At 48.8% G+C, this 25,362-nt stretch overlaps 1 protein-coding gene across 5 annotated transcripts in view; it reads left to right on the top strand.

Annotated features, from left to right (window-relative positions):
* The window catches only part of DAP3 (death associated protein 3), a 35,051-nt gene extending 11,694 nt beyond the window's left edge, over positions 1-23,357 (top strand). For 2 of the 5 annotated variants that reach the window (XM_040635770.1, XM_040635769.1), the window contains 12 exons: positions 6,659-6,773; positions 10,582-10,704; positions 12,038-12,139; positions 14,175-14,283; positions 14,409-14,501; positions 15,650-15,780; positions 16,420-16,500; positions 16,793-16,951; positions 17,389-17,448; positions 17,963-18,052; positions 20,463-20,580; positions 22,649-23,355. In XM_040635770.1, the coding sequence (XP_040491704.1) occupies positions 6,732-6,773; positions 10,582-10,704; positions 12,038-12,139; positions 14,175-14,283; positions 14,409-14,501; positions 15,650-15,780; positions 16,420-16,500; positions 16,793-16,951; positions 17,389-17,448; positions 17,963-18,052; positions 20,463-20,580; positions 22,649-22,893 (1,353 nt within the window). In that variant the 5' untranslated portion in view covers positions 6,659-6,731 and the 3' untranslated portion in view covers positions 22,894-23,355. Of the gene's footprint in view, positions 1-6,658; positions 6,774-10,581; positions 10,705-12,037; positions 12,140-14,174; positions 14,284-14,408; positions 14,502-15,649; positions 15,781-16,419; positions 16,501-16,792; positions 16,952-17,388; positions 17,449-17,962; positions 18,053-20,462; positions 20,581-21,246; positions 21,544-22,648 lie in introns of those variants that run through there. The other 3 variants (XM_040635772.1, XM_040635771.1, XM_040635773.1) reach the window with 3 other exon arrangements.
* The last annotated feature ends 2,005 nt before the right edge of the window (positions 23,358-25,362 follow it).

Below are 25,362 nucleotides of genomic sequence, written 5' to 3' on the forward strand. Positions count from 1 at the left end.
TTTTGTTTGTTTTTAAGATTTATTTATTCATTGGGGGGGGGAGAGAGAGCAAGCACAAGCAGGGGGAGGGGCAGTAGGAGAGGGAGAGAGAATTTTCAGCAGACTCCACACTGAGCGTGGAGCCTGACACTGGGCTCCGTCCCACGACCCTAAGATGATGACCTGAGCTGAAATCATGAGTCGGACGCTTAACTGACTGAGCCCCCCACAACAAGTTTATAGTTTATTGTGTGCTCACCGCGAGTGTAGCTACCACTGGTCACCACACAGCACTAGTACCATCACTGACTACATCGCTCTCAGTTGTATGTTGTAGTCCCGTGACTCATTCACTTCAAAGCTGCACCCATTCTGCCCTCCCTTTCCCCCCCTCCAGCAGTCATCAGTTTGTTCTCTATGGATTCATTTCTGCTCATTTGATTTGTTTTTAAGATTCCACGTATAAGTGAAATTATACAATATTTGTCTTTCTCTGTCATACTCACTTAGCATAATACACTCTAGGTCCATCCATATGGTTACAGATGACAAGATCTCATCCTTTTTATGAACTGAGTAATAGTCCATTATACACACACACACCCCCACATCTATCACTGGGCATGTGGGTTGCTTCCTTATCTTGGCTATTGTAAGTAATGCAGCAGTAAACATAGGGGAGCATGTATCTTTTTGAATTAGTGTTTTTGTATTCTTTGGGCAAACACCCACTTCAATTTAATTATTTTACATATGGATATCCCGTTGTCCCAGCACCATTTGTTGAAAACACTCTCCTTTCCCCCACTGAAATTGTCTTGGCAACTGACTGTGATGTAAGGAATTCTCTCTGAACTCTCAGCTCTGCCCCACTGACTCAAGACGCGGGTCGTATGCATGTCGTCTACAGACATATTGCTAACAGCAGACTGTTAATCACTGTAGCTTTGTAGTAAGTTTTGAAATCAGGAAACGGGAACCCTCCAATTTTGTTCCCTTTTTTTCAAGGTTATTTATGCTTTTATGGGTCCATTGCATTTCCATATGAATTTTGAGATCAGCTTGACAATTGCCATAAAAATTTGCTGGGATTTTGACAAGTAACAATATTAAAAAAAAAAAAAAAAGAACTGATGATTTTAATGAGCTGCATTCTCAATGAAACAATGATGTGATAGAATGTTTAAAAATAGTCACTCTTGGGACGCCTGGATGGCTCAGTTGGTTAAGCGTCTGCCTTCGGCTCAGGTAGTGATCCCAGGGTCCTGGGATCGAGCCCCGCATCAGGCTCCCTGTTCAGCGGTGAGTCTGCTTCTCCTTCTGCCTCTGCTGCTCCCCCTGCCTGTGCTCGCTCTCTCTTGCTCTCTCTGTCAAATAAATAAATAAAATCTTTAAAAAAAATAGTCACTCTTAAAATATAAAATCTAAAAATGATAGGTCATACCTAAAGAGTATTGATAATTTATGTGGGAAAGGGACTTGTATTGTGTAATGATTGCTTTAAAAAACTGTAGGCATTTAGCCAGAAAAGGAAAAAACAGTACACAAAACTACCTTCAGTTCTTCATGTGGAAAATGGCTTGTAAAACCTAAGAGGACTGGGACAGTGAATGGAAGCTGCAGGGAGACATTTCAGCTCAGATTGTGAAAGAATTTTCCAGAAAAGCTGTCTGAAAATCAGGTGGCCTGCCTTCGAGTTCCCCCTGACTGGACATGTCCAGGCACTCGATGATGGACCATATGTGACACACAGTGACTAACGGGAAAGGCTGCCACTTTCAACAAGTCATCTAAGGTATCTGTCCCTCTTTTCGCCTGGGTATAATAATGTCTACTTAATACGGTTGTTGTGAGATGATGCCTATAAATTGCTTAATATAGAACCTATTTCTAAAAAGTAGTGATTATTATCAGATCATGGTAGCACTAACTCAGCCCTGCACTGGTTCTGAAGGACTCGGTTCTTGAGCTGGATCATCTTAACCCTCAGAGCTTCTGAGTCTCTCTGCAGAAAAGCCTGTTCCTAGCAGTTCTGTCCATTATAGCAAAAGCTGGAGACAACGCATGGGTCTTTCACTAGTTAAACAAACAGACACATCCTTACTGTGGCACAGTGTTCAGAATTAAAGGAACAACTCTCAATGCATATGACACAGCCTGGGGGACTGTCCAGAAAATTACGGTGAGTGGAAAAAGCCAGTATCAAAAGGCTACATACCGTGGGATTTCATTCATAGAACATCCTTGAAATGACAAAATCACAGGAATGGAGAACAGATGAGTGGTCATCAGGGGTTAAGGAGGGGGAGACCCGGAAAGGACAACATGAGGGATCCTTGAGGTGATGGACGTGTCCTGCATGCGAACTCTGTGGACGTCCCTGTCCGGGCGATGATCGAGTGCCATCGCCGTGTGTCTTGCGACCACGGGGGAGCCCTGGGGAAAGGCTGCGCGGGGTTTTACTTTCAAGTGCCCGTGGCTCTGCAGTGCCTTCAACAGAACAAGTTAAATTTAAAAAACGAACAAACGGAACTTTGTGATCCCGGAAGTCTTAGTCTTAGCATATAGTCTTTGGGAGACCTTTCTAGATCTGGTGCCGCCTTTTCCAACTTCCTTCTCAGTATGCATTTGAGCTTCCTATGTGAGGAGACTTATTTTAGAGAGAAAGAGGCCTCTAACACTAGCTAACACTTTCATCGGAGCAGTGGCAGAACTTCAAGTACAGAGGTGGGCAAGTGCCCTTCCAGGGGCCCCCGGTGCTTCGGGTGCCTCGGAGACTACGGAAGTGATTCGTCTCGGGGATCTGTTCGTTTTATCCACATTTAAAACAAAGCATGGGATCGGAGAGAGGACTCTTCTGTTTTGGAAGAGAAGTGGACAATTTATCTTTGATTTTTTCCATCAGTCATCTGTACTGTGGTAAAATATGCGGAACGTAAAATTCGCCGTAATTTTGAAGTGTGCAGTTCCGTGATGTCACACCCACGCTATTGTGCGGCCGTTACCACTGTCCATCCCCACGTTCTTTTCACCTCGACCCATTAGTCTGTTCTCACAGGAGCTCTGTCCCCATACCTAACCCGTGCTCCTGCAAAGGACATGAAAAACCTGAAAGGAGAAATCAGTCCTCCGAGTTTTCATAGTACTAGTGGCTGTGAGCCTTTACCTTGCACTGCCCTGATTTGTACACACCCTAGAAAGTAGAATGAGCAAATATTCCTCTCTTCTGCTTACATGCGGCCTGTCAATAAGATTTCTTCTGCAAACGGGTATTTTAAAAGACAAGGAAAACTTGGTTTAGTCCAGGTTGTTTGCTTTGAGATCAAACTTTTAAGATTCCCCCCTACCCCCTTTGTTTTTAAAGTAATTTCCATTATTCTTTTTTTTTTTTTTAATGTTTATTTGAGAGAGAGCGTGTGAGCACATGCATAAGCAGGAGGGGCAGAGGGACAGGAAGAGAGAATCTCAAGCAGACAGGCGCTTGATTTCACCACCATGAGATCACGACCTGAGCCAAAACCAAGAGTCAGACGCTCAGCCCACTGCGCCACCCAGGCAGCCCTAAAGTAACTTCTATTATTTGCACGTGTCTACATGTTTGTGTAGCCTTTACCTTAAAAAAGCCGTGGGGAAATACTGAAGGATTGTAAGCAAGACTTCAGTGGAAGAATGGATTGGAGGAGCTCATGGCTGGAAGCTGGTAGACCAATTGTAATACGGATACAAGATGGTAGTGTCCTGGGATGGAGAGCCGATCACATTTTCCTGACCAGCATTTCCCATAATGTCTAAAACATGGCCAGAGTAATGGCCCCAATGACCACAGGCACATCTGTGGGAAGACTTGACCTCAGGACCATGTCATCTGCTTTTTTTCTCTCCAGGACCCATCTCCCCTTCAAAGCTATAGCCCACAGCTGTCTGTACTAGGATGCATTGGGAAGATTGGGGAAGCAGGGTTCGGTGGGCCAGACATTGGTGGGGTCACATTGGGGTCTTAAGTAGTTTGGGAGTAGGGAAAGTTGAGGTTGAGTGGAGGGCTTAGGGCTGGTTGGAAATGAGCTGATGTGGAGGGTCAGAATTGGGGTGGCAGTTACCTGTCATGGGTGGGAGAAGTGCTGGAGGCAGGGAGCTGAGGTGGTTTAAGTAGGGGAGGGTTGAGAAGAGCCGAGTTAAGAAAATTGAGCTGGTTAGAGATGGGTATTGGGTGGTGCTGGGCGCCAGGTGGTGGTCAGTGCCAGGTGGTATTGGGTACCAGGAGGTGATGGACACTGGGTGGTGTTGGACAGCAGGTGGTTGTGTCATCAGTTGCCAAGACCACTCCCAGCATCTGATTCCTTAGGAGGACTTGGAAGTCAGCACGTAGTCATACTTAGGGTTGTGATTTATTACAGGGAAAGGGTACGGTGCCAGATCAGCAAAGGGAAGGCACATCGGGCAAAGTGGAGGAAAGCAGGCACGAGCTTTAAGAGCCCTTTCCCACTAGAGTCACACAGGACACAATGACGTCAGCAGCAAGTTGTGACAACACACATGAAATGGTGCCAGCTGGGGAAACAGTCTCCGGGGAGTCTCAGCGCCTGGAGTTTGGGGCTGGCCACGTAGTCGTCATTTGCCTGGCAGGTACTGAGATGCCTGACTCTTAAGAGGGAAAGCAGGTATTCAACCTAAGCCATGCTGTTTGTATAAATAGTTCAGGCCCAGTGACCCACTCTTACCCGTTCTAGGGCTGTTGGGAACTCATAAAGGCTGGGTTCCCAGACAGCTGCTCCGAGAGCAGCGGGCGGGCAGGCCTTGCTGAGGACAGCAGCCCCCGCCTGCCCATTAGCTCTTGTCTGCGGGCCTGGCTGGTGGCAGGGGGTGCTGGGCTGTGTGGGACAGCCGTGGAGACGGTGGAGGGCAGAGTGAAGGCGAGCAGATAGCGCGCAGGGAACACGGGACCTCTCCTCTGCCTGTGGGGTAACAGGACTTCATCTCCAGGCCCGGGCACATGCTCACAGCCACCTCCTTACCCCACTAGCATCCAGGACAATGGTATTCATAGTATTTTGCAACGATGGGGTTCCAAGGATTCAAAGACCAAGTGAATTTGGGTTAAAATGAAGTAACTTTAGTATTTCTCAAAGACTTTAAATATGCTAACGTGTTGTCATTATTCAAGAAATTTGAATTTCTCAAATTTCTCAGCCATAGAGCAGTGGTGCATTTTAGGACTAGTTAGCCTTCACCCAAACTCATTTTGGGAACTGCTGCTAGAGACCTGTGGCTTTCCAACGTAGCACGGGAGCCTGGGGTGCCACAGGTGGAGGGGAGCCGGGTCAGTCTGGTTGACCACTGTCTGTCATGTGGAGCGTGGGCATGGGGAAGGAAGCACATGCCTTGAATGACTGAATTGAGGAATGCATTGCATCTTCATTAAAAAGTAGACTTGGAAAATAAACAGAGATGGAATTCAAAGGACTTTGTGTCGTCTCTTGACTACTGGTGAGCTTCCTGGTCAGAGACTGTAGCAGCTTTGTTCCCCGCGTTTTCACGGGGCCTGACAGCAGGTGCTTAGTAACTGTTGAATAGATGGGGCACCTCTGTTGCTGCGGGTGCGTGAAAGATTTTGGGTGTAAGAGAGGTGAAAGTGATGAGCCAAAATGAAGCAAATAATTACCTGGAGATCAAACTTAGCTATGTTACCACTACTGAATATTGAGAGTTGCACTGAAGTATTTTAAACATCTTTTAGCTTGCAAGAGATTAGGGGTTTTTTTATGAAATATTTTCAACACACAAATGAATATGTATAACACACATAATATGAAATTAGTAAAATAAAACTCCTGTGCTCATTACCCAGCGTTAGAAATAGTGCATTCCCAGTCCCACCGTGCGCCCTGCCCCAGCCTCCCCCTCACCTCCTCGGAGAGGAAGCCCCGTTCTACACATGCTTATCCTTCTGCCTTTCTCCTTCAGTTTTATTCCATATATGTACATCCCCCAGTGAGTGAATTAGGTTTTACATTTTTGAATTTTACATAAATTATATCATGCTGTCTATAATAGTTCTCACACAGTATTAGTTTGCATCCATGTCCTGCATGTAACTGCAGTCGATTCTTTCATTTCCCGAGTGGTGTTTCATTGTATGACCATATCTGTTCATCCAGTCCTCTGTCAATGGGTATTTGGGCTTTTTATCGTTTTTGATTATTCAGACTCTATAGTGAACAGTGTTATACATACTTCCCAGTGCACGTGTGTTTTTCCAGAATAAATACCAAGGAGTAGAATACATGGGCCATAGACCTGTACATTTTCAACTTTGTAAGATAATGCCAGATGTGTTTTCCACAATGATTGTACCCCCACACCCGACAGTGTCCCCCCGACAGTGCTGTCCCGACAGTTCCTCCCCTGACAGTGCCCATCAGTGCCCCCCCAACAGTGTCCACCCTCCCCCCCGACAGTGCCCCCCATGCCACATGGCCTCTGGCACATTTCCTGTGGTCTTTCTCATTTTTCCGAACACCGTGTCTGAATGGTGTCTCATCAGTTCCCTGACTTGTAATGAGGATGAAAATCTTTTCATGGGTGTACTAGCCATTTGTTTCCTGTTCCATGAAATGTCTTACTTGTGTTTTCTCCTCTTTTTTTTTTTCGTCAATTTGTGGGCATTCTGCATGTACTCTAGATAGGAGTCCGTCGTGTCGATCTGCGGCCCGGTTGCAGCTTACCTCTTCACTTCGCTTGAGATCACAGCCAGGATGCTGAAGAGGATGACCAGGCTTGTCTCCGGGGCCCGGCAGGTGAGTCCTGGCTGACCTCACAGCTTTGTGCAGACTGTCTTTAGGCAGAATTCTTGTTTCTAGACGGACTCACTGTAACCTAAATAAGGTGCTCTGGGAGCCTCTGCTGCCGAGCGCTTTAATTTACTGCTGCACTTGATGGGGCAGCCACAGCTCCGCTCCTCTGCCGTCAGTACAGCAGCAGTGCTTGGGGACGCACCATTATTGGAGAGTCAACATCTCAAAAAGAAATAGCTGGGGCGCCTGGGGGGCTCAGTCGGTGAAGCGTCTGCCTTCGGCTCAGGTCATGACCCCAGGGTCCTGGGATCGAGCCCCACATCGGGCTCCCTGCTCAGCGGGGAGCCTGCTTCCCCCTCTCCCACTCCCCCTGCTTGCGTTCCCTCTCTCGCTCTCTCTCTGTGTCAAATAAATAAAATCTTAGAAAGAAAGAAAGAAAGAAAGAAAGAAAGAAAGAAAGAAAGAAAGAAAGAAAGAAAGAAAAAAGGAGGAAGGGAGGAAGAAAGAGAAAGAAAGAAAGAGTTAAATATGCTGGATTGCACTTATCTTTATTAACTTTTATTATCCAGTTGGATTAATGACTCTCCTCCCTTAATGAAGTATTTAAGAGAATAAGTTGCTTCTTTAGACTTTTAGCATCTGATAGTTGAATAAAATAATAAAATCCTATATAGAAACGATCCTCGTGCTGCTCTCCTTCATTCACTGAGCCAAACGTTCTCAGTACCTTCCATGGGGCAGGTGCTGAGGACTCTAAGGTGACTCATTTCACATTAATGGTTATGATTTGTTGGGCTTCGTTATGTGCCAGGCGCAGTGCTAAGTGCTTTATCTCTTTAAATCTTTATGACGAGCCCAGGAGTAGGAAATATCTTTGTTTCACAGATACAGAAACTGAGGATTGGCAAGGCTAAGAATGCGGGAACATTCTGTGAGGTTTGCAGAGCGCAGGCCGTCTCAGTGCCTGTGGCCTCCAGGGCTGTGCTTTGTGGCATCTCGTGGTCCTTGTTCTCCAGGACGTCAGAAGCCAGTATCGGAGTCAGTGCTGTCCCAGCACCGGGTACCGTGGCTTAGCGGGGCCTGCAGAGAGCACCCCAGACTCAAATCCCGAAGGGCGAGAACCCAGCGAGGCTCCATCACTTCCATCTCATCCTTTGCAACAGATTAGACCGCCTGGAGAAGGAGCCTTTCCTTCCGTAGGACTCCTCTTTTTCCCAGGGGTTCATGATAAAACTTGTAGAGGTAAAATAACCTATTATTAGGAAATAAAATGAAAAAAGAGCAAGGATCAACAGAGGGATAGACTCGGACCTCAACTATTCACATTGAAAGGCTAAAATCTATACTTAACAGCAGACGGGAGCAGCCTGAGTCCAAACCGCAGCAAGGAGTCGGTGAGAAGAATTTTGTGCTTTCTGTAGATCGATTTAAAGTGACCTTGATGGGGGTCACGAACGCCGTTCTTTCGGGAACTGCCTGGTTTTCATTCCGGAGCTGTTCAGAGGCGACCGTACACATGGTGGTTTTCCCCGGAAACACAAGACTGTCTGGGTGATGCCGTATGTAACATTTTAAGAAGTAAGGAATCCATTTTGCTAGGTCTTAATTTGCTGCAAAAATCATTCAACTTAAAAAAAAAAAATCATAGGATTCCTGTAGAAATACCACCACCTTGTGGCCCTTGAATATCTTTAATTTTCTATTTGCTACTTTTTTTGTAAAGACCTGGTGCTTTGTCTCCGGTAGAATGTGGCAGCTCCAGGCCTTGCTCTCAGACCCCAGGCTCTCGTCAGCTCGGCACGACCAGTGCAGCTATGGGGGTTGTGGATGTTCTTTTTTTCTTTTTTAAGATTTTTTTTTTTTTTAATTTATTTATTTGCCAGAGAGAGAGAGAGAGTGCAGCAGAGGGAGAAGCAGGCTCCCCGCCGAGCACCGAGCCAGATGCAGGGCTGGATCCCAGGACCCTGGGATCATGACCTGAGCTGAAGGCAGACTCTTAACCAGCTGAGCCACCCAGGTGCCCCGGGTGTCATAGATGTTCTGTTTCATTCTTGCTGTTGCTACACTTCCAAGATGCTTTGGGGTGACAGTCCACCACGTTGGGGTGCTGTGTCAGCATGTTGATTTTGACATTTAAACAGTTCTTTTGCTCTTAAAAATTATACCCATTTAAGTGTTTTGTTTTTTTTAAGATTGTATTTATTTATTTGACACAGAAAGAGACAGCCAGCGAGAAAGGGAACACAAGCAGGGGGAGTGGGAGAGGAAGAAGCAGGCTCCCAGTGGAGCAGGGAGCCCAATGCGGGGCTCCATCCCAGGATCCCGGGATCACACCCTGAGCCGAAGGCAGACACTAAATGACTGAGCCACCCCCCCATTTAAGTTCTATAACAACTTTCTAACTGGTATTTTCACCTCTAAATCTTGACTCTTCATCTTTCCCAGTCCAAAAGATTTGTCCTCCCTAATAAAATGTTTAACATCCAGCTAATCAGAAAGTGTGGCTGAGGGGTGACCGGCCAGCTCCGTTGGGAGACAGTGAGACTCTTGATCTCAGGGTCATGAGTTCAAGCCCCATGTTGGGTTGTAGAGATGACTTTAAATAAATAAGTATAAAAAGAAAGCATAGCTGATTCCCTGCCACTGTCAAGATAGATCTCAGAGACACAGCCTGAGAATCAAGGCTACTTGCTGTGCTGACTTCACCTGCCTTCCCAGTTCTGTGGAAACTCTGTTTCCCAGCCATACAATGCTGGCCTCTTCTCCTTTCTACATGAGGCCTGTTATCCTGCAACTCAGTTTGGGGGGTAGCATTTTTTTTTTAAAGATTTTACTTATTTATTATACCGAGATAGAGACAGCCAGCGAGAGAGGGAACACAAGCAGGGGGAGTGGGAGAGGAAGAAGCAGTCTCATAGCGGAGGAGCCTGATGCGGGGCTCGATCCCATAACGCCAGGATCACGCCCTGAGCCGAAGGCAGACGCTTAACCGCTGTGCCACCCAGGCGCCACCCAGGTAGAATTTTCTCAGCTTTGTCTCCTGAAATCCCGCACCACAAGCCCTCAGTTCAGGGGTTCCCATGTGAGGCTTACTGAGCTGCCCGTTGAGCAGTTTCTCTCACTTAGCTGGAGGCTCCCTCGTTCCACGTCCTTAATCAGAGTCTTTATTCCAGGGCAGAGCCAGCAAGAAAAGGGTTGCAGGCATGTCATGATACCTGTCATATGGGAACATTGCCTGGGTCCCGTGGGAACAGAGGTGGCCGCGATTGCCACCTGGCCACCGTCCACCACTGTGGGCCAGAGCGCGGGAGGACGCGGCCCGCTCCAGGCTGCCAGCGGCCAAGCCTGGCTCCTGAACCGTCTCTAGCAGATGGCTGCGCTTCCGTGTGGGGCAGAGCCCAGCCAGAGCAACTCAGGCTACAGCAGATTCAGAGGCTGGACACCGTGACCGAACGCAGAGAACTGTAGAAGCGAGGGTTCCTTGGACATAAAACTAAACTGTATATTAGTGACAGTTTCCCTGTTGTAGACGGGGCTTAAACCTCAGTTTTGTAGCAAGCATAAATAAAAAGCCTGCTAATTCCAGGGGCACCTGGGGGGCTCAGTTGGTTAAGCGTCTGCCTTCAGCTCACGTCATGATCCCAGGGGCCTGGGATCGAGCCCCACATCGGGCTCCCTGCTTGGCAGGGAGCCTGCTTCTCCCTCTGCCCCTCCCCCTGCTCGTTGTGCTCTCTCTCTGTCAAATAAATAAATCTTTAAAAAAAAAAAAAAACCTGCAAATTTCAAAACATGAAAATGATTTCTTTTATAGTTGGACCCTGGACGTCTTTTGCACGGGGGGCCCCAGGCCCCACAAAGCCTTGCTGCTCACCCGGATAACCAGGTTCCAGATGGGAGCCCCAGAGCCGTTTCCTGCACCAGTGAGGGTGACCCGGTGAGTTGCTAGTACATATACGGATTTTTTTTCAGGTCTTACAATTTGTGTTGCTGTCATTTTACATACTGGGGAAACTGAACCCAGAGAAGTGAAGCAGATCTGCCTGTGGTCAGCCCGTGCTCCCAGGACACATTCTGGAGCCCAGTGGAGCCGCCTCCGTGTCCGAGGCTGTGGGAACATAAACCTCAGGCAGGCCAGTCCACACCGGATTTAACCACCGCCCCCAAAGGCCACTTGTGCCCAGGATGTGGTTGGGCACGAAGTAGGTCAATTTCTTAGCAGTTACATGTGGTAGTTACTGATCCTACTGTGGGGTAGCTTGCAGACTTCTCTCCTTCCAGACCAGATAGTATTTTAGGGTTAGGAGCCGAAGTGGTCTCTGGCACAGCTGCTTAGCTCTGCATAAACAAGTGGGTGGGGCTTTAAAAAATAATAAATGTATAAACAAGTATAAGTAAAATAAACATACAAGATAAATAAAAGCTTATTTACAAAATGGGTAGCCGGCCGTCATCAGCCAGCCCTTAAAGAAATGAGCTTGCCCAGAATACGCGGCTGGGCCGCTAGAGAACCCAGTTCTCCCGTTGGCCCGTCTGGTGCTATTTCCCGCCTCTCTAGGTGGGTTTCCTAGTGTCCGGAGGGGCAACGAGCCTGGTTAGTGGAGACCAGCACTGAAGGTGAGGTGCGTCGGTGGAAGCCAGGGTTGCAGCAGCATCCAGTCGGGTTTTCCCCTTCCCCGGCACGGTGGTGGCCTCTCCTCCGTGACAGGGGTCGTGTGGTCTCTGCATAAAGGTGAAGGGACCGGCGCTGCACGTGCGTCACAGAAGCGGTAACTCGTGACCCAGGACAGTGGCTCAGGGAGGTGTGGTTCAGTGACGTCTGTGGCGCTCACCTGCTTTCAGAAGCATAAACTAAATCGGATGAGTGAAGTCACTGAAGTTCTTTCGGCTTTCCTTGCAATCACAGTCCCTTTATCGCCAGTTCCTCTGGGGTTTCTATGGGAACAGCAGTGTGCAGATGCTGTGGTCACATGACTAAAGCATCCCCACACACAGCACAGGAGAATCCAGACGGCAGGAATCGTCGTTGTGACCTGCACATCAGGGTTGACGTTTCCGAGCAACTGGCTTCATCGTGGGGCCAGCGGCCGCGCTGTAGACACACGGTGCATCCGAGGATAGCCACCAGCATTTTTTGTCTAAGATAAAAATGAAAGAAATCTTTTCCAGCCCTGAGAGACGAAGTTTCCTTAATACGGTCTCGCAGGCCCTTTCCACTTCTGTAAGGTGTCTGCGGCCCCGCTGCAGCTGTTGGCGTTTTTGTTTCCTAGGCCAGGCACGGGGAGCAGCACGAGGCCCGGCACTACTGCATCCCCCTCCAGGACCTCAGGACGACGTTCCCCCACGGCCTGCCCCCTCGCTTCGGCATGCAGGTGCTCAAAACCGCAGGGGCGGAGGGAGCTCAGAGCACGCACTGTTGCTGGCAGAGCGTGGAATTAAAGGAGTAGGAAACCAGAAAAGATGAAATTTGAATCTAAAAGAGATGAATTCAGCTATTGACTGTCTTCTGTAAATAGCGCTGTTACTATAATTACTTTAAGTCAGTACTTATTGTGGTTCACCATTGAAGGCAGGCAGAATATTCTCTGATCGATAGTATCCTGCTACTTTGCTGGTGTTACCCACCTGACAGATTCCTAGAACCTTTGGCATTCAAATAATTGTTTATAATGCATTTAATACTTGCCTCAGCAAACTATCATGAAAATAATTAGCATGCTCTAGAAAACAAAATCACGATCTGTTCCTGAGTTAAACAGAAGTGATACTCGGATTAGATGCGTTATCGTTCTTCATTCTCCTGGATTTTCAGAAAATGTAGTTTTGCGGCTATAACTTTAACCCAGACATGTAATCTTGGGTTGCTTCATAGCCATTAAGAGAATTCGTGATTGACTGCAGGCGTGCTTTGTCGGCAGCGGTAGTTCTTCGGACTCCCTCCTGCTGAACTGCTTCCAGCCTCAGATTGTGCCTCTTACCGAGACAGCAACCTGACTGTGCGGGTGACTCGGCCTCAGAGCCAGAGGACGGCATTCCTTCAGTGTCTTTTATTTCAAGAGACTAGATGAGACACCAGTAAGGGAGCTAATTCTGGACCACGAATAGCCCGGTCATCAAGACTGTTAATTGGTGGGCGGGGGGGTGGGGGGGACGACTTGAATTTGGCAATAGGACACAACCGGGAGAAATCCTGTGTAGTAGAGCTTAAACCGATGAATTTGCAGCACAGCGTCAAGCTTCGGCACCGTAACCGTCTCCGGTTGCTTTCAGACTGGCCTGAGCACAGGGCTTCGGAGGGTATTACTCATACATTCTTTCCATAATTTCCATCTACGTGAAGGCCAACTCCCTCCCCATTGTGTGTGTATTTTAGCGCTGTCCTATTGCCTAATATGGCATTTCTGTTTTAATATCTGTATCATGTTTTTGAAGGTTTCACTTTCCATTAAGTTTGAACTTGCCTGTCAAGTCCTCCAATCCAGTTGTGCGGTTAGGATTTCTTTAAAAATTACCAACAGTGTTGGGGTGTCTGGATGGCTCAGTCGGTTGAGCCTCCGACTCTTGTTTTCTGCGCAGGTCATGATCTCAGGGTTGTGGGATCAAGCCCCAAGTTGGGCTTAGCCCTCAGCGGGGACTCTGCTTGAGGACCAGTCTCTCCCTCCCCTTCTGTCCCCCCCACCTACGCCCACCCCCAGTTTGTGCACTGTCAAATAAATCGTTAAAGAAGAAAATACCAACACCATATTAATCCTTATCTACTTGTGAATAGTACTTGATATTTGTTCTCATTAAAAGACATTATTAAATACTTTATCTGCAAATTACTGTCACGCATATCAGTGCCTCCCAGATTTTTCCACCAAAGTATTCCTGGTGACGAAAAGGGATTGAACCTTTCGTGTCAGTTCTCTGGTGTCCAGTGTGACCTGTGGGCCGTGGGGCCCCTGCTCACACCTGCTCCTGAGCCGCCGTGTATGTATTTCTGGAGAAAAGTTCAGATACTTACAAGAATTAGCCAAAAACAGATTTAAAAGAATTAACATTTATTCAGCACTTACCATGTATCAGATACTTTGTTAAGCATTTTACGTTCTTTTAATACGTTAATCCTAAGTGGTTTCCGTGGCTGTGTGACAAGCCGGCTGTAGATTATTCCTAGATTTCCGTTTACTGATGTAGCAGCTCAGCTTCACTGACAGAAATAATCGGAAAACATTAAAATAAAAAAAAAAATTTTTAAAAAAGAAAGAATCAGAAGGTGACTATGGTGTTACCTGGTGTTCTGGCTGAATTCTGTGCATCGGTGTTCGGCCTCTCCCGGGTGGACAGGTAGCGAGTGTGCAGCGGGACGCGCCGGTTGCCTGTTAGGCTCAGTGCCTCACGCCCCATCGCTGCCCTCCTTCCCAGGTGAGGACGTTCAATGAAGCTTGCCTGATGGTGAGGAGGCCGGCCCTAGAGCTCCTCCGTTACCTGAAAAACACCAATTTTGCTCACCCGGCTGTGCGGTATGTTCTCTGTATCCTTTGCTGCCTGCCGGTGCCGTCTTGAGCCAATGAGGGGAAGGAGGAGGTGGAAAGGGGCCATTTGCTGACATGCAGGTGTCCCTTCTGGTGATGTTTTCTTTAACCACAGGTGCTTTAGATGGGGAGAAGGGGACAGGAAAAACCCTCAGTCTTTGCCATGTTATTCATTTCTGTGCCAAACAGGACTGGCTGATTCTGCACATTCCAGATGGTAAGAACGCCCTCTCCTCACTGTTCTGGCGCTGGCTTCGGGGCTGCGGCGGCTCCGGGAAAGGCCGGGCAGAGCTTGCCCATCCTGACTTCACTGTCATCACGAGCGGGCTGCATGGTGAAGTCAGCAAGTGCAACAAGAGAAGCGCAGTGAAAACCTTCCAGAGCCTTTTGATAAGCAGAATGAAGTATTTTGAGGGGCGCCTGGGTGGCTCAGTCATTAAGTGTCTGCCTTCGGCTCAGGTCGTGATCCCGGGGTCCTGGGATCGAGTCCTGCATCGGGCTCCTCGCTCGGCAGGGAGTCTGCTTCTCCCTCTTCTCCTGGTCATTCTTTCTCTCTCTCAAATAAATAAAATCTTTTTTTTTTTTTTAAAGATTTTATTTATATTTGACAGAGATAGAGACAGCCAGCGAGAGAGGGAACACAAGCAGGGGCAGTGGGAGAGGAAGAAGCAGGCTCATCATAGCGGAGGAGCCTGACATGGGGCTGGATCCCGTAACGCCAGGATCACGCCCTGAGCCGAAGGCAGACGCTTAACCGCTGTGCCACCCAGGCGCCCCAATAAATAAAATCTTTTTAAAAATTAAATTAAAACTACAATCTGCCAGGAAGCTCCGCTGATCTTTAAGCCACTTGGTGTGCCCTGGGTACTGATGGTACTGCCGTGTGTAAAGTCAGACGCACCAAGCAGACCTGTGAGCCTCTGGAGCAAGAAGGCTTTACGACATACAGAGCTGACTCCTGAACGGTGCCTGTCCTCTTACACGCACAGGTCTTTCAGTAAACAGTGTGCACTAAATGTATCTTCTCATCCTTACGATCTGAGCCATGTTTTCTCTCCTCTCGCTCACGCCGCCGTAAGAATACCGCGTAGAACCGTGGGGCCCATGAAGTGAAGTATCTGTTCCCCGGCTATGCTGTCAGTGAGGCCCCCGGCCAGCAGGAGGCTGCTGGCAGTTCAGTTTTGGGGGGTCAGAAGTTACACGCAGATTTTCAGGTGCAAGGGGGGGGTCAGTGTCCCTTGCCCCCTGTTGTTCCAGGGTTGGTTGTCTATGGGAAGCTGACGTCGTTCCCATAACGTAACGAGGCACAGAGTACTTTGAGTTGAATACAGTCAGTTCCTGCCTGGTTTCCCTCCTTGTTTTTAGCTCATCTTTGGGTGAAGAACTGCCGGGACCTTCTGCAGTCTACCTACAACAAGCAGCGCTTTGATCAGCCTGTGGAGGCTTCGAGCTGGCTGAAGAATTTCAAAACTGCTAATGAGCGTTTCTTGAGTCAGGTGACTAGACTTCCACAAGTGTGATGCTGGCTGGTCTTTAAGTAGACTTGATCTTTGTGCCTGCGGCACGGGAGACCGTGGCCGTTCTGTGCTTCTCTCCTGTGCCTTACACACAGCGAGTCGCCACCTGGAACCCGCCCCTCTGTGTGAACTAAAGCCGCGGCACAGGCCGCCCCCAAAGCAGCGAGAGGTTTTCGGGAGCAAAGTCCAGTCCAGGTGGATCCACTGACCTGTGGGGAGCTACAGCCTCAAACCCTCTAAAGCACATTTCCTCCAGATAAGGTCTTTCATGGAACCAGAAATGTACTGGTAAAATTATTCTTCGGTCTGGCGATTCTTGGATACAGTCTCTCAGTCAGGAGTTTTCTGGGTACAAAGCAGAGTCGCCTAGGAGCTTATAAATGTGGATGCCAAGGCCTCACCCCGGCCTCTGTAGTCAGAACGCCTTATGGGTTGTGTTCTTACGCTGTAGGCAGAAAAGGGCTAGAAAGCGTTCATCTCTGTACTGGAGTCTCTTCCGTGGCTTGAAAAACAGATTAAAACTGACCCCTAACAACCTTATCCTCCTACCTTCTCAGCTAGGGATGGATTCATCTTTAAGCTAAATAGCCTTTCTTTGGTTTTTATTTTTGTTTTTAGATAAAAGTTCAGGAGAAGTACGTCTGGAATAAGCGAGAGAGCACTGAGAAAGGCCGTCCTCTGGGAGAAGTGGTTGAACAGGTATAGAGAAGACACTGGGGGGCGCCTGGGGGGCTCAGATGGTTAAGCGTCTGCCTTCCGTTCAGGCCGTGGTCCTGGGGTCCTGGGGTCCTGGGATTGAGCCCCACATCAGGCTCCTGCTCCACGGGGAGCCTGTGTCTCCCTCTGCCGGCTGCTCCCCCTGCTTGTGCACACGCTCTGTCAAATAAATAAATAAAATCTTTAAAAATAAAAAAATAAACTGCATGAGTACGGTGTCATTCCAGAGAAGGCCTCTTCTGGGCCCGCAAGCCCCTGCCTCTCTTCCCCGCAGGGCCTGACACGCGTGAGGAATGCCACAGATGCCGTCGGGATTGTTCTCAAAGAGCTCAAGAGTCAGAGTCGTCTGGGTGCATTCCGACTCCTGGTGGCAGTGGACGGAGTCAATGCTCTCTGGGGAAGGACCACGCTGAAGAGAGAAGATAAGAGCCCGGTAGGAAAACTGCGTTTCTCCGGTCGCTCCCACCTCTGGTGCCGCCACATGTGTGGGCTGCGACGTGCAGATGCGCTTGCCCCCGGAACGCGGGCAGTAAGATGCAGGGCAGAAGCGGCAGCGGCAGAGACGCGGGCATTTGGAAATGAGCCCCACAGCGGAAGCTGCATTTTGTCCGTTTTTCTTGCCCCTGCATTTTCAGAGGCTGGGTGACTGGTCTCTGTTGTGTGGCGGCCACAGCACAAGACAGCAACAGCGTGGGGAAGGGTTTGCATCAGAAACCGGGTGGGGGGTGCGGGGGGGCGCCCAGGCTGGCAGCCACCGAGCTCACGTAGCAGCGGAGGGTGTCCTAGTTGTTGCCAGTCGTTTGTGCCGGGAGAGTGTCCAAGCGAAGATTGTCCTGTCCTCTGTCCCTCCCCCTGCGTGGCGGCATGCAGGTGGCCCCCGAGGAGCTGGCGCTGGTGCACAGCGTGAGGAAGATGGTGAGAAACGACTGGGTGAGTATCCGGGACGCCCGCAACTCATCAGTCCTGAGTTTAGGGACAGAAAGTTCTTCTGTCTCATTTAATTCCCATAACTGCCAGAGTTTAGTCTCTCTATTAGGGACGCCCGGGTGCCTCCATCGGCTCAGTTAGTGACCCCACATCGGGCTCCCTCTCCCCCCGCCCCCTCCGCACTTGCGCGCACGCGCTCTCTCTCAAATAAATAAAATTCTTAAAAATAAAGTCTATATATTTGGTTTCTAATCTTTCCACTTGATGGAGAAACAGCCCTTGTATTTAAGTATTGGCACAGTTTTACTTGGCAGTTGTTCAGTGTTTTTGTATCTTACCTACTTTGGAAAAGGTTTTGATAAATGTGAGATTATGTGGCAGTTTGTGGTCAGAGCCAAATCCAGAACTAACCACCTGCCCAGTTGCCATTTACCTGTACTAAAAATGTACTGATGACTAAGATGCATTTTTCTATGTTTTCCACCTCTTTCTCACTCGGCCTTTTGTCCCCTTTCAGCACGGAGGCGCCATCGTATTGACACTGAGCCAGACCGGGTCCCTCTTCAAACCTCGGAAGGCCTACCTGCCCCAAGAGCTACTGGGAAAGGTCCGATCATCAGAAACTCTGGTTCCCTTTAGATAGTCACTCTGTCTGAAGAGGTTTTTTGTTTTTTGGGGGTTTTTTTAATGTAATTATAGACTTGGAGAAAAATCGTATTCCTGTATGACTTCACCCAGGTTCCTAAAAGTTAACACTTTTCCATATTGGCTTTATTCCTCCCCATCTACTTTTTTCTGTGAATTATGTGGCAGTAATCCGAGACATACTACCTGTTTTTGAATAGTGCGTAGCTCCTAAAATCAGAGACGTTCTGAGTACGTAACCACAGCACAGCTACCAAATCAGGAAATGGCGTCAGTAGAATTCTGCGACCGAATCTGTGGGATGTGCTGTGGTCTCGCTGGCCCTTCCGGTACCCTCCGCAGGAGCAGTCCTGGCTCCAGAGGCCCTTTCGCCTGCCCTGGATCTCTCGTCTCCTCCACTCTGAGACAGCACCTCAGTCCTTGTCTCTTACAGTCTTAATATTTGTTCCTGTTTTTGAAGAGTACATGCCAGCTACGGGTGGTTTTGTGTGTTGTCTGGTGATTTCTCCTGATGATGTCTTTCCCGGCGGCCGCCGGGGTGAATTGCGAACACTTGGTTCAGTGAAGTCACCGTGGACGTTGACGTTGAGGCTGCGTAACTAGCCTGTTACTCCTCACGTGTCCCTTACTGGTTTGAGCGTCCATTTGGGATTCTTCCCTAAACCCAGTTGTGGTACTCGGAGAATGGTATTTTCCAGCTTTCTCATTTCTTCTACGTGTGTTGGTTGGCTTTCTGTTACATGTAAGAACTTTCCTTCCCCTTACACAGTTATTGGTTTTGATGTGGACACGTAGACTCCTCTTTCATGAGTTCTAAACCTTTACTATCATTCTCTATTTTGGTGCTTAAATTATTCCAGATTTGGCCAGCAGACGCCCCTTCGAACTGGCTTCTGTGTCCTTTTCGCATGCCCCCATCATTCTTGAGCCCCTGCTTTACTTTTTGGCAAGGAATATAGATGTTCCACACTCCTGTTGTATTTTCCATGCGCCAGGCCTAGAATCAACCCTCCTCGGGCAGACCTGGTTCACTGTAGAGGAGAACAGTATGTAGATACCAAGGGGGGGCGCTCAGTGGGTAGAGTATGCGACTCTTGATCTCAGGGTCACGAGGTCAAACTCCACCTTGGGTGTGGAGCCTACTTTTATTTATTTTTATTTTTAAAAAAGATTTTATTTGACAGAGCACAAGCAGTAGGGGCATCAGGCAGAGGGAGAAGGAGGCTCCCAGATGTCCCTGGAGCCTACTTTAAAAAAAAAAATGTTTAGGGGCGCCTGGGTGCCTCAGTCAGTGAAGCTTCTGCCTTCAGCTCAGGTCATGATCCCGGCGTCCTGGGATCGAGCCCCATGTCAGGCTCCCTGCCCAGCAGGGAGCCTTCTTCTCTCCCTCCCTCTGCTGCTACCCCTGCTTGTGTGCTCGCTAGCTCGTGCTCTCTGTAAAATAAATAAATAAAATCATTTAAAAAACAGTGTTTAAAATATGCTCCCTTCTTCAAGAGGTGGAACCGAATTCCCCCGCTCTTGAGCCCGGGCTGGAGTTTAGATTCCAAGACCCGAGTGCTAGGTGTACTTACTGCGGCTGGGGCGTCCCTTCCTCCAGGCCTCCCGGTGCAGCCTGAGAACAGACAGATGCGATATTCATGCCTGCATGCACCCACATACGTGTGCTGTGTGCGTACGTGTCTACACATACACCCCCCCCCCATCTCTGTGTTCCCTGATTTCTGTGAAAAACCCGTGAGTTCAGACCGATACCGGCCAGCAGCGCAGCCTCACCTCCACCCCTTTTCTGTGTGCGTGAGCCTGGTCTCCATCGGGAAGGACGGCGCCCTCCTCGCTCAGCCGGCTTCCCCGGAGTGCCACCCGGGCTTCCAGCGAGACTCGGTCCACAGCTGCCAGCCCTGGGCTCTGTGAAAATGACGCTGCGGACGAGGGCTCAGTATTTGCGTGGCACAGTTGTCGTCTTTCTGGTGGGGTCTTTCGTACCGATGCTCTGTTCAGCAGTGAACCAGGTCCCTTGTCCCTTCGGTGTTCTGTTTGAAATGTGAAATACGGTTTGATTCATTTGTTTCAGTTTATGTTCCATTTAATGGGTCTTTATCACCACCCTTGTTGATTTTGTTTCTGTTTTTGAGTTTATGAACTGTCAAAGTGGTTGTTGACTATTGACATCAGAACTGTAGAAAACACACCTGTGAATGTGTCTGTGACACACTCAGACCGGTGGCGTCCCCCCAACAGGCGTTACGTGTCTCACAGGTACAGTGCGGGTGGCCGGAGAGCGAGGAGCAGAGGAGAAGGAAAGCAAAGACCTTTAAAGTGTCTACGTCTCTCTGCTGACTCGTCACTTAACAATACTCTTCTTTCTCCAGGAAGGATTCGACGCCTTGGACCCCTTTATCCCCATCCTGGTCTCCAACTACAGCCCAAAGGAGTTTGAAAGTTGTATTCAGTATTACTTGGAGAACAGTTGGCTTCAACATGAGAAAGGTTGGTTACGGAATTTTCCATCGGGGCTTTGTGTTCTCAGAGTCCCATCGAGTCAGAGCCTTGCTCTCCTCTTCCCACGGCAGCAGCCTGCGATTTGTCTTTCTCCCTTTATCTTGACTTCTCTCTGGCCAGTTAGACACTAGGAAGGGGGGGGTATTTCAAGACAGTGCATCTCTTCCTAAATTCTCATGTTAGTCTCGGGCTGGGAGCCCAGCCCCGCATGTGAGAGGCTCCGCCCGTCCCGGGCTGTGGACCCGAGTGCCTTCAGCGCAGCGGCCTTGCGGTCAGGCGGGTTCTGTCCCTGGGCGAGAGCGCTAGCTGCCGTTGGAGGAGGTCATTCAAGGACAAGAGGGAGGAGTAGAAAGAGCCGCAGCATATGGTGGGCTGGGAGGCACAGCACAGAGATTTCTGAGGGGGTTGGCATTTGACAAAGTCCCAAAGTCCAAAAGATGTTCTTGGAACAGAAGGAGAGACAGATGCTGGATTACAGAGGACTAGAGACAGAAAAAATAATCCTTTGCTGGGAGAAAGGATCTAGAAGTGAGGTCTCTCGGGAGTGGTCATTACGTTTCAACGATCTGGAGCATGTAGCCTCAGCACAGAAGTTTCTGGGGAGCACATGCTGCAGACACACTGCCGGTCGTGTGTGTCTCACCCCTGCTTCAGCTCATACAGAAGAAGGGAAAAAGGAGCTGCTGTTCCTGAGTAACGCAAACCCCGGGCAGCTGGAGCGGCTCTGCGCCTACCTGTAAGCCGCGGTCCCGGCCGCGTGCAAGACAACGGACATTTCCTGTCCCGGACGCAGTCAGAAGTCGCCAGGACAAGTCAGCTCCCAGCCTTTGGTGAAGAGTGACTGGAGTGGCCACGAGATGTCCTCTTGTTCCTGAAACTAGTTTATTAAGTGGGGTTTTCATATTCTAAGTAATTATGGATCTTTCCCTTCAATAAATTATCTTTCTTCAAGTGTTGTGTTAGATTTATACAACGGAAAGGGCCTTTGATCGACCAGACTGAATTTCCCTGGCATTCTGCTTGCGAAGGGTCTGAAGAGACCAGCTTCTGCAGAAATTTCCACTAGTACTGTTTTCCAGACTTGATTCAGATCAGAAGACGAAGATTCGCTCCTTAATTTCTCCCTCCCGTGCTGGCTCCCACGGCCACCTCTGCAGGGGCCCCGGCTCCGCGCGGACTGAGGGACAGACGGAGCCCCTCCTTTGTGCAGATGTGTGTGCGAGCTTGGGGAGATTTGGGAAAATAGCGACTCCGATCAACTTCCGCGGTGTCGAATTCCCTGTCCTACCCCTGTTGTAGGGCTCGAGGCAGAGTCCGCGTCCCAGCTGCCTCTACCAGCCGTCTCAGTGCCCCGCAGCCCCCGTCCTGCTGGTGTCACCTGATCAGAGGGTGATGAGGCCAAACTCCAGGGCACTTATGAGCACTGAGTCCCACAGTGTGCGTGAAGTGCCTCACATATGGGCGGTACCCCTTCAGTGCTCAGTCGCTACCATTTAGGACTTGATTTTATGGCGCTTTATCTGAAAACTGGCCACGAGGGAGACAGTCCATGGACGTGCATCAGCATTTTCCCTGCAGAGCCGGCTTCCCCCACGCCGAAGCCTCCTCGAAGGCCCCCTCTCAGAACCCGACCTTCACCCTGACCCAGTCCTCGGGCGGGTCGGCTGGCCTGGGGTCCGGATCCCCGCCCTACGGAGCCTGCTCCGTCAGCCCCCGGCCCCGGAGGCTGGAGGCCTGATCTGAACCCTGACGCCCCCCCATGGACAGTCGGGTCTTCAGCTTTACCTTCACAGGAGTCAGAGCCCTTCATCCTCTCCATCCTCCCGGACTACTGTCACACCCATCACCTGTTTGAGCTCCTACATGCGTCTGCCAGTCTGCTCTCTACCCACACCCCTGCCTCGCCCCCTCGGCCCCCTGCACAGGGCCACCGACGTGAGCTGTGCTGCAGCTGGGTCCTTGGGCGGCTCCTTTATCTCTACTGTTTTTGCTATGTTCAAACCATAGAGAAACACGTATCATGGAAATCAGCCTCCTTTGTTCCCTCCTCCTCCAGAAGCACCTCGCGTCACAAATTCGAGAGAGGAAAGTCCACACATAAATCGGCTAACACTGGAGCGCGTCCTTCTGTACTCTGATGTTTCCACGTGGCTTGGCGACATTCCCTGGGAGATTCTGTCTTGTAAATCGAGTGCCCTCGCTCAGTACTTTAAAAAGGGAAGGAGTGAAGTTGCACCCACAAGCTCCGAGAGCGGCAGCAGTGGGAGCTCAGCGGCCGAGGCCGCAGCTGCTCTACACTGACCCCTGGACCGTGTCTGAGTGCGAACCCGACTCTCCCGCCGCAGAGGAGGCCAGGAGCATGGCTTCCATCCCTGGGCAGCAAAACTCGGGATCCATAGGCCGCATTTTCGCTATGAATGTGGAACAGGAAGTCGTAGGGCTAGACCATCAGAGATGAACAAAGATCCCACTGAAGAATTAGCACCGTTACTTCTGTATCTGCTAAATGTGATCCATAATCTACCCCGTCCAGTCCTCTTTCTTAAGACCCTTCTATAGACGCCCCCGTTGCCACGGTCTCCATGCTGCACCTGCCCCAGAGCTGGTCTCTGGGGCTTCTCTTACGCTACTGCATGGAATCCAGATTGGAAAGTACAAAGACCAGGGGCACCTGGGTGGCTCAGTCCATCAAGCATCTGCCTTTGGCTCAGGTCATGATCCCAGGGGCCTGGGATCGAGCCCTGCGTCAGGCTCCCTGCTGCTCCCTCTCCTTCTGCCGCCCTCCCCTGCTTGTGTGTGCTCTCTCTCTGTCAAATTAATGAATAAAATCTTAAAAAAAATGAAAGTACAAAGTCCAACTGTCTTTATTTTCAGATGACAAAATCCTGGACAGAGAAAACCTTAAGAAATCTCAAAACATCTCCCAGAACTAAAAATAAGTTTGGCAAGGTCACAACAATACAAGATGAATATACAAAATCCAACTGTATTTCTCTATTCTAGGAATGAAATCTACAAAACGGAAATTAGGAAAATAATTCTATTAAAACTAGCAGGAATATAAGGTACTTAGCAGTTTTAACAGAAAAACTGCAGAATTACACACCAAAAACTATAAAATATTAGTGAGGGAAATTAAAGAGGATTTATGGGAAAAGAATATGTTCGTCAGTAGTGTTAAAATGTTAATTCTCCCCAGACTGATCTTAGAGATACAGTTCAATCAGTATCAAAATTTCAGACGACTCCTTTGCAAAAATTGGCAAACTGATCCTAAAGTTTATACAGAAACAAACACAACCTAGAATAGTCCAAACGATTTTTTAAGTAAGCAAACTGGGAGGACTTACTCTTCCTTTTTTCAAAACATCATATAAAGCTACAGTAATGGAGGCAGTGTGGTACTGGCAGAAGGATAGACGTTAGGTCAATGGAACGACACTGAGAATCCAAGTATGAATCCTTGTCTTCATGACTGGCTGATTTTCAACCAAGATGCCAAAGCAATTTATTGGGGAGAAAGTAATCCCCAACAAATCGTGCTGGGATAGTTGGTAATAATGGACACACAAAAAGATCAATTTGGGCCATTGCTTCACATCAGACACTCAAAATGTAGCATAGAGCCAAGTGTATGAAGTAAATTATAAAACATTTAAAAGAACAAAAGGGGCGCGTAGGTGGTTCAGTTGGTTAAGCAACCAACTCTCAGTTTCGACTCAGGTCATGATCTCAAGGTTGTGAGATCAAGCCCTGCTTTGGACTCTGCACCCAGAGCGGAGTCTGCTTGACATTCTCTCCCCCATCCCTCCCTCTCTGGTACTCCCCACCACACACTCGCTTGTGCTCTAAAATAAAAATCTTTAAAAAAAATAAAAGAACAAAATTGGGGCACCTACCTGGCTCGCTCAGTAGGGCTGGCGACTCTTGATCTCAGGGTCATGAGTTTGAGCCCCATGTTGGGTGTAGAGCTTACTTTAAAAAAAAAAAAAAGAAAAAGATTGTAAATAAATAAATGAGAATAAAAATTCATGACTTTTCATTAGGCAAAAATTTCTTATATATGATGCCAAAATGTGGGCCGTATGAGAAAAATTTGGTAAAGCAGACTTCATCAAAATTTAAAATCTTTATTCTTCAAAAGATACCAAGAAAATGAAAAAAAAAAGCTACAGCCTAGGAGAAAATATCTGTAAATTCATCTGTATATCAGAATATACAAAGAACTATTACTCATTAGTAAGAGGATAACAGCTCACAAGCTGGTGAACAGCTGGAACAGACGTTTCGGACGAGTCACCAGTGGTCAGGAAAACGAAACCCCAACCAGAAGGAGAGGCCACCCCAACCAGAAGGAGAGGCCACGGCTCAGCCGCCAGGACGCCAGGACGGCTGAAATCCCAAAGCCAGGAACAAGTATTGGGGAGGGTGTGGGGAAACAGGAACCCTCACACTCTGCCAGTGGAAATAAATGATGGAATTATAAAATTTCTAACAGTTTCCACTTTAGAAAACAGGTTGGCAGCTACTCAAAATGGTAAACAAGGAGTTAGTAGAGGAGCCAATGCCAGCCCCAGGTACCCACCCCGGAGCAATGAAACCGTGTCCACACGAAGACTGCTGTTCAAGCAGCACGAGGCCGTTCGCAGCAACGTGACTCATGACGGTGAAACAGTGGGAATAACCCAAAGCCCAATCATTTGCAAGCAGGTAACCGAAACGGAGTGAGTCCAAGTAGATGCTACAACACGGGGAGCCTCCAACCATATT

The sequence above is a fragment of the Ursus maritimus genome, unplaced genomic scaffold (genome assembly GCF_017311325.1).
Source record: "Ursus maritimus isolate PB19 unplaced genomic scaffold, ASM1731132v1 scaffold_2, whole genome shotgun sequence".
Classification (NCBI taxonomy): domain Eukaryota; kingdom Metazoa; phylum Chordata; class Mammalia; order Carnivora; family Ursidae; genus Ursus; species Ursus maritimus.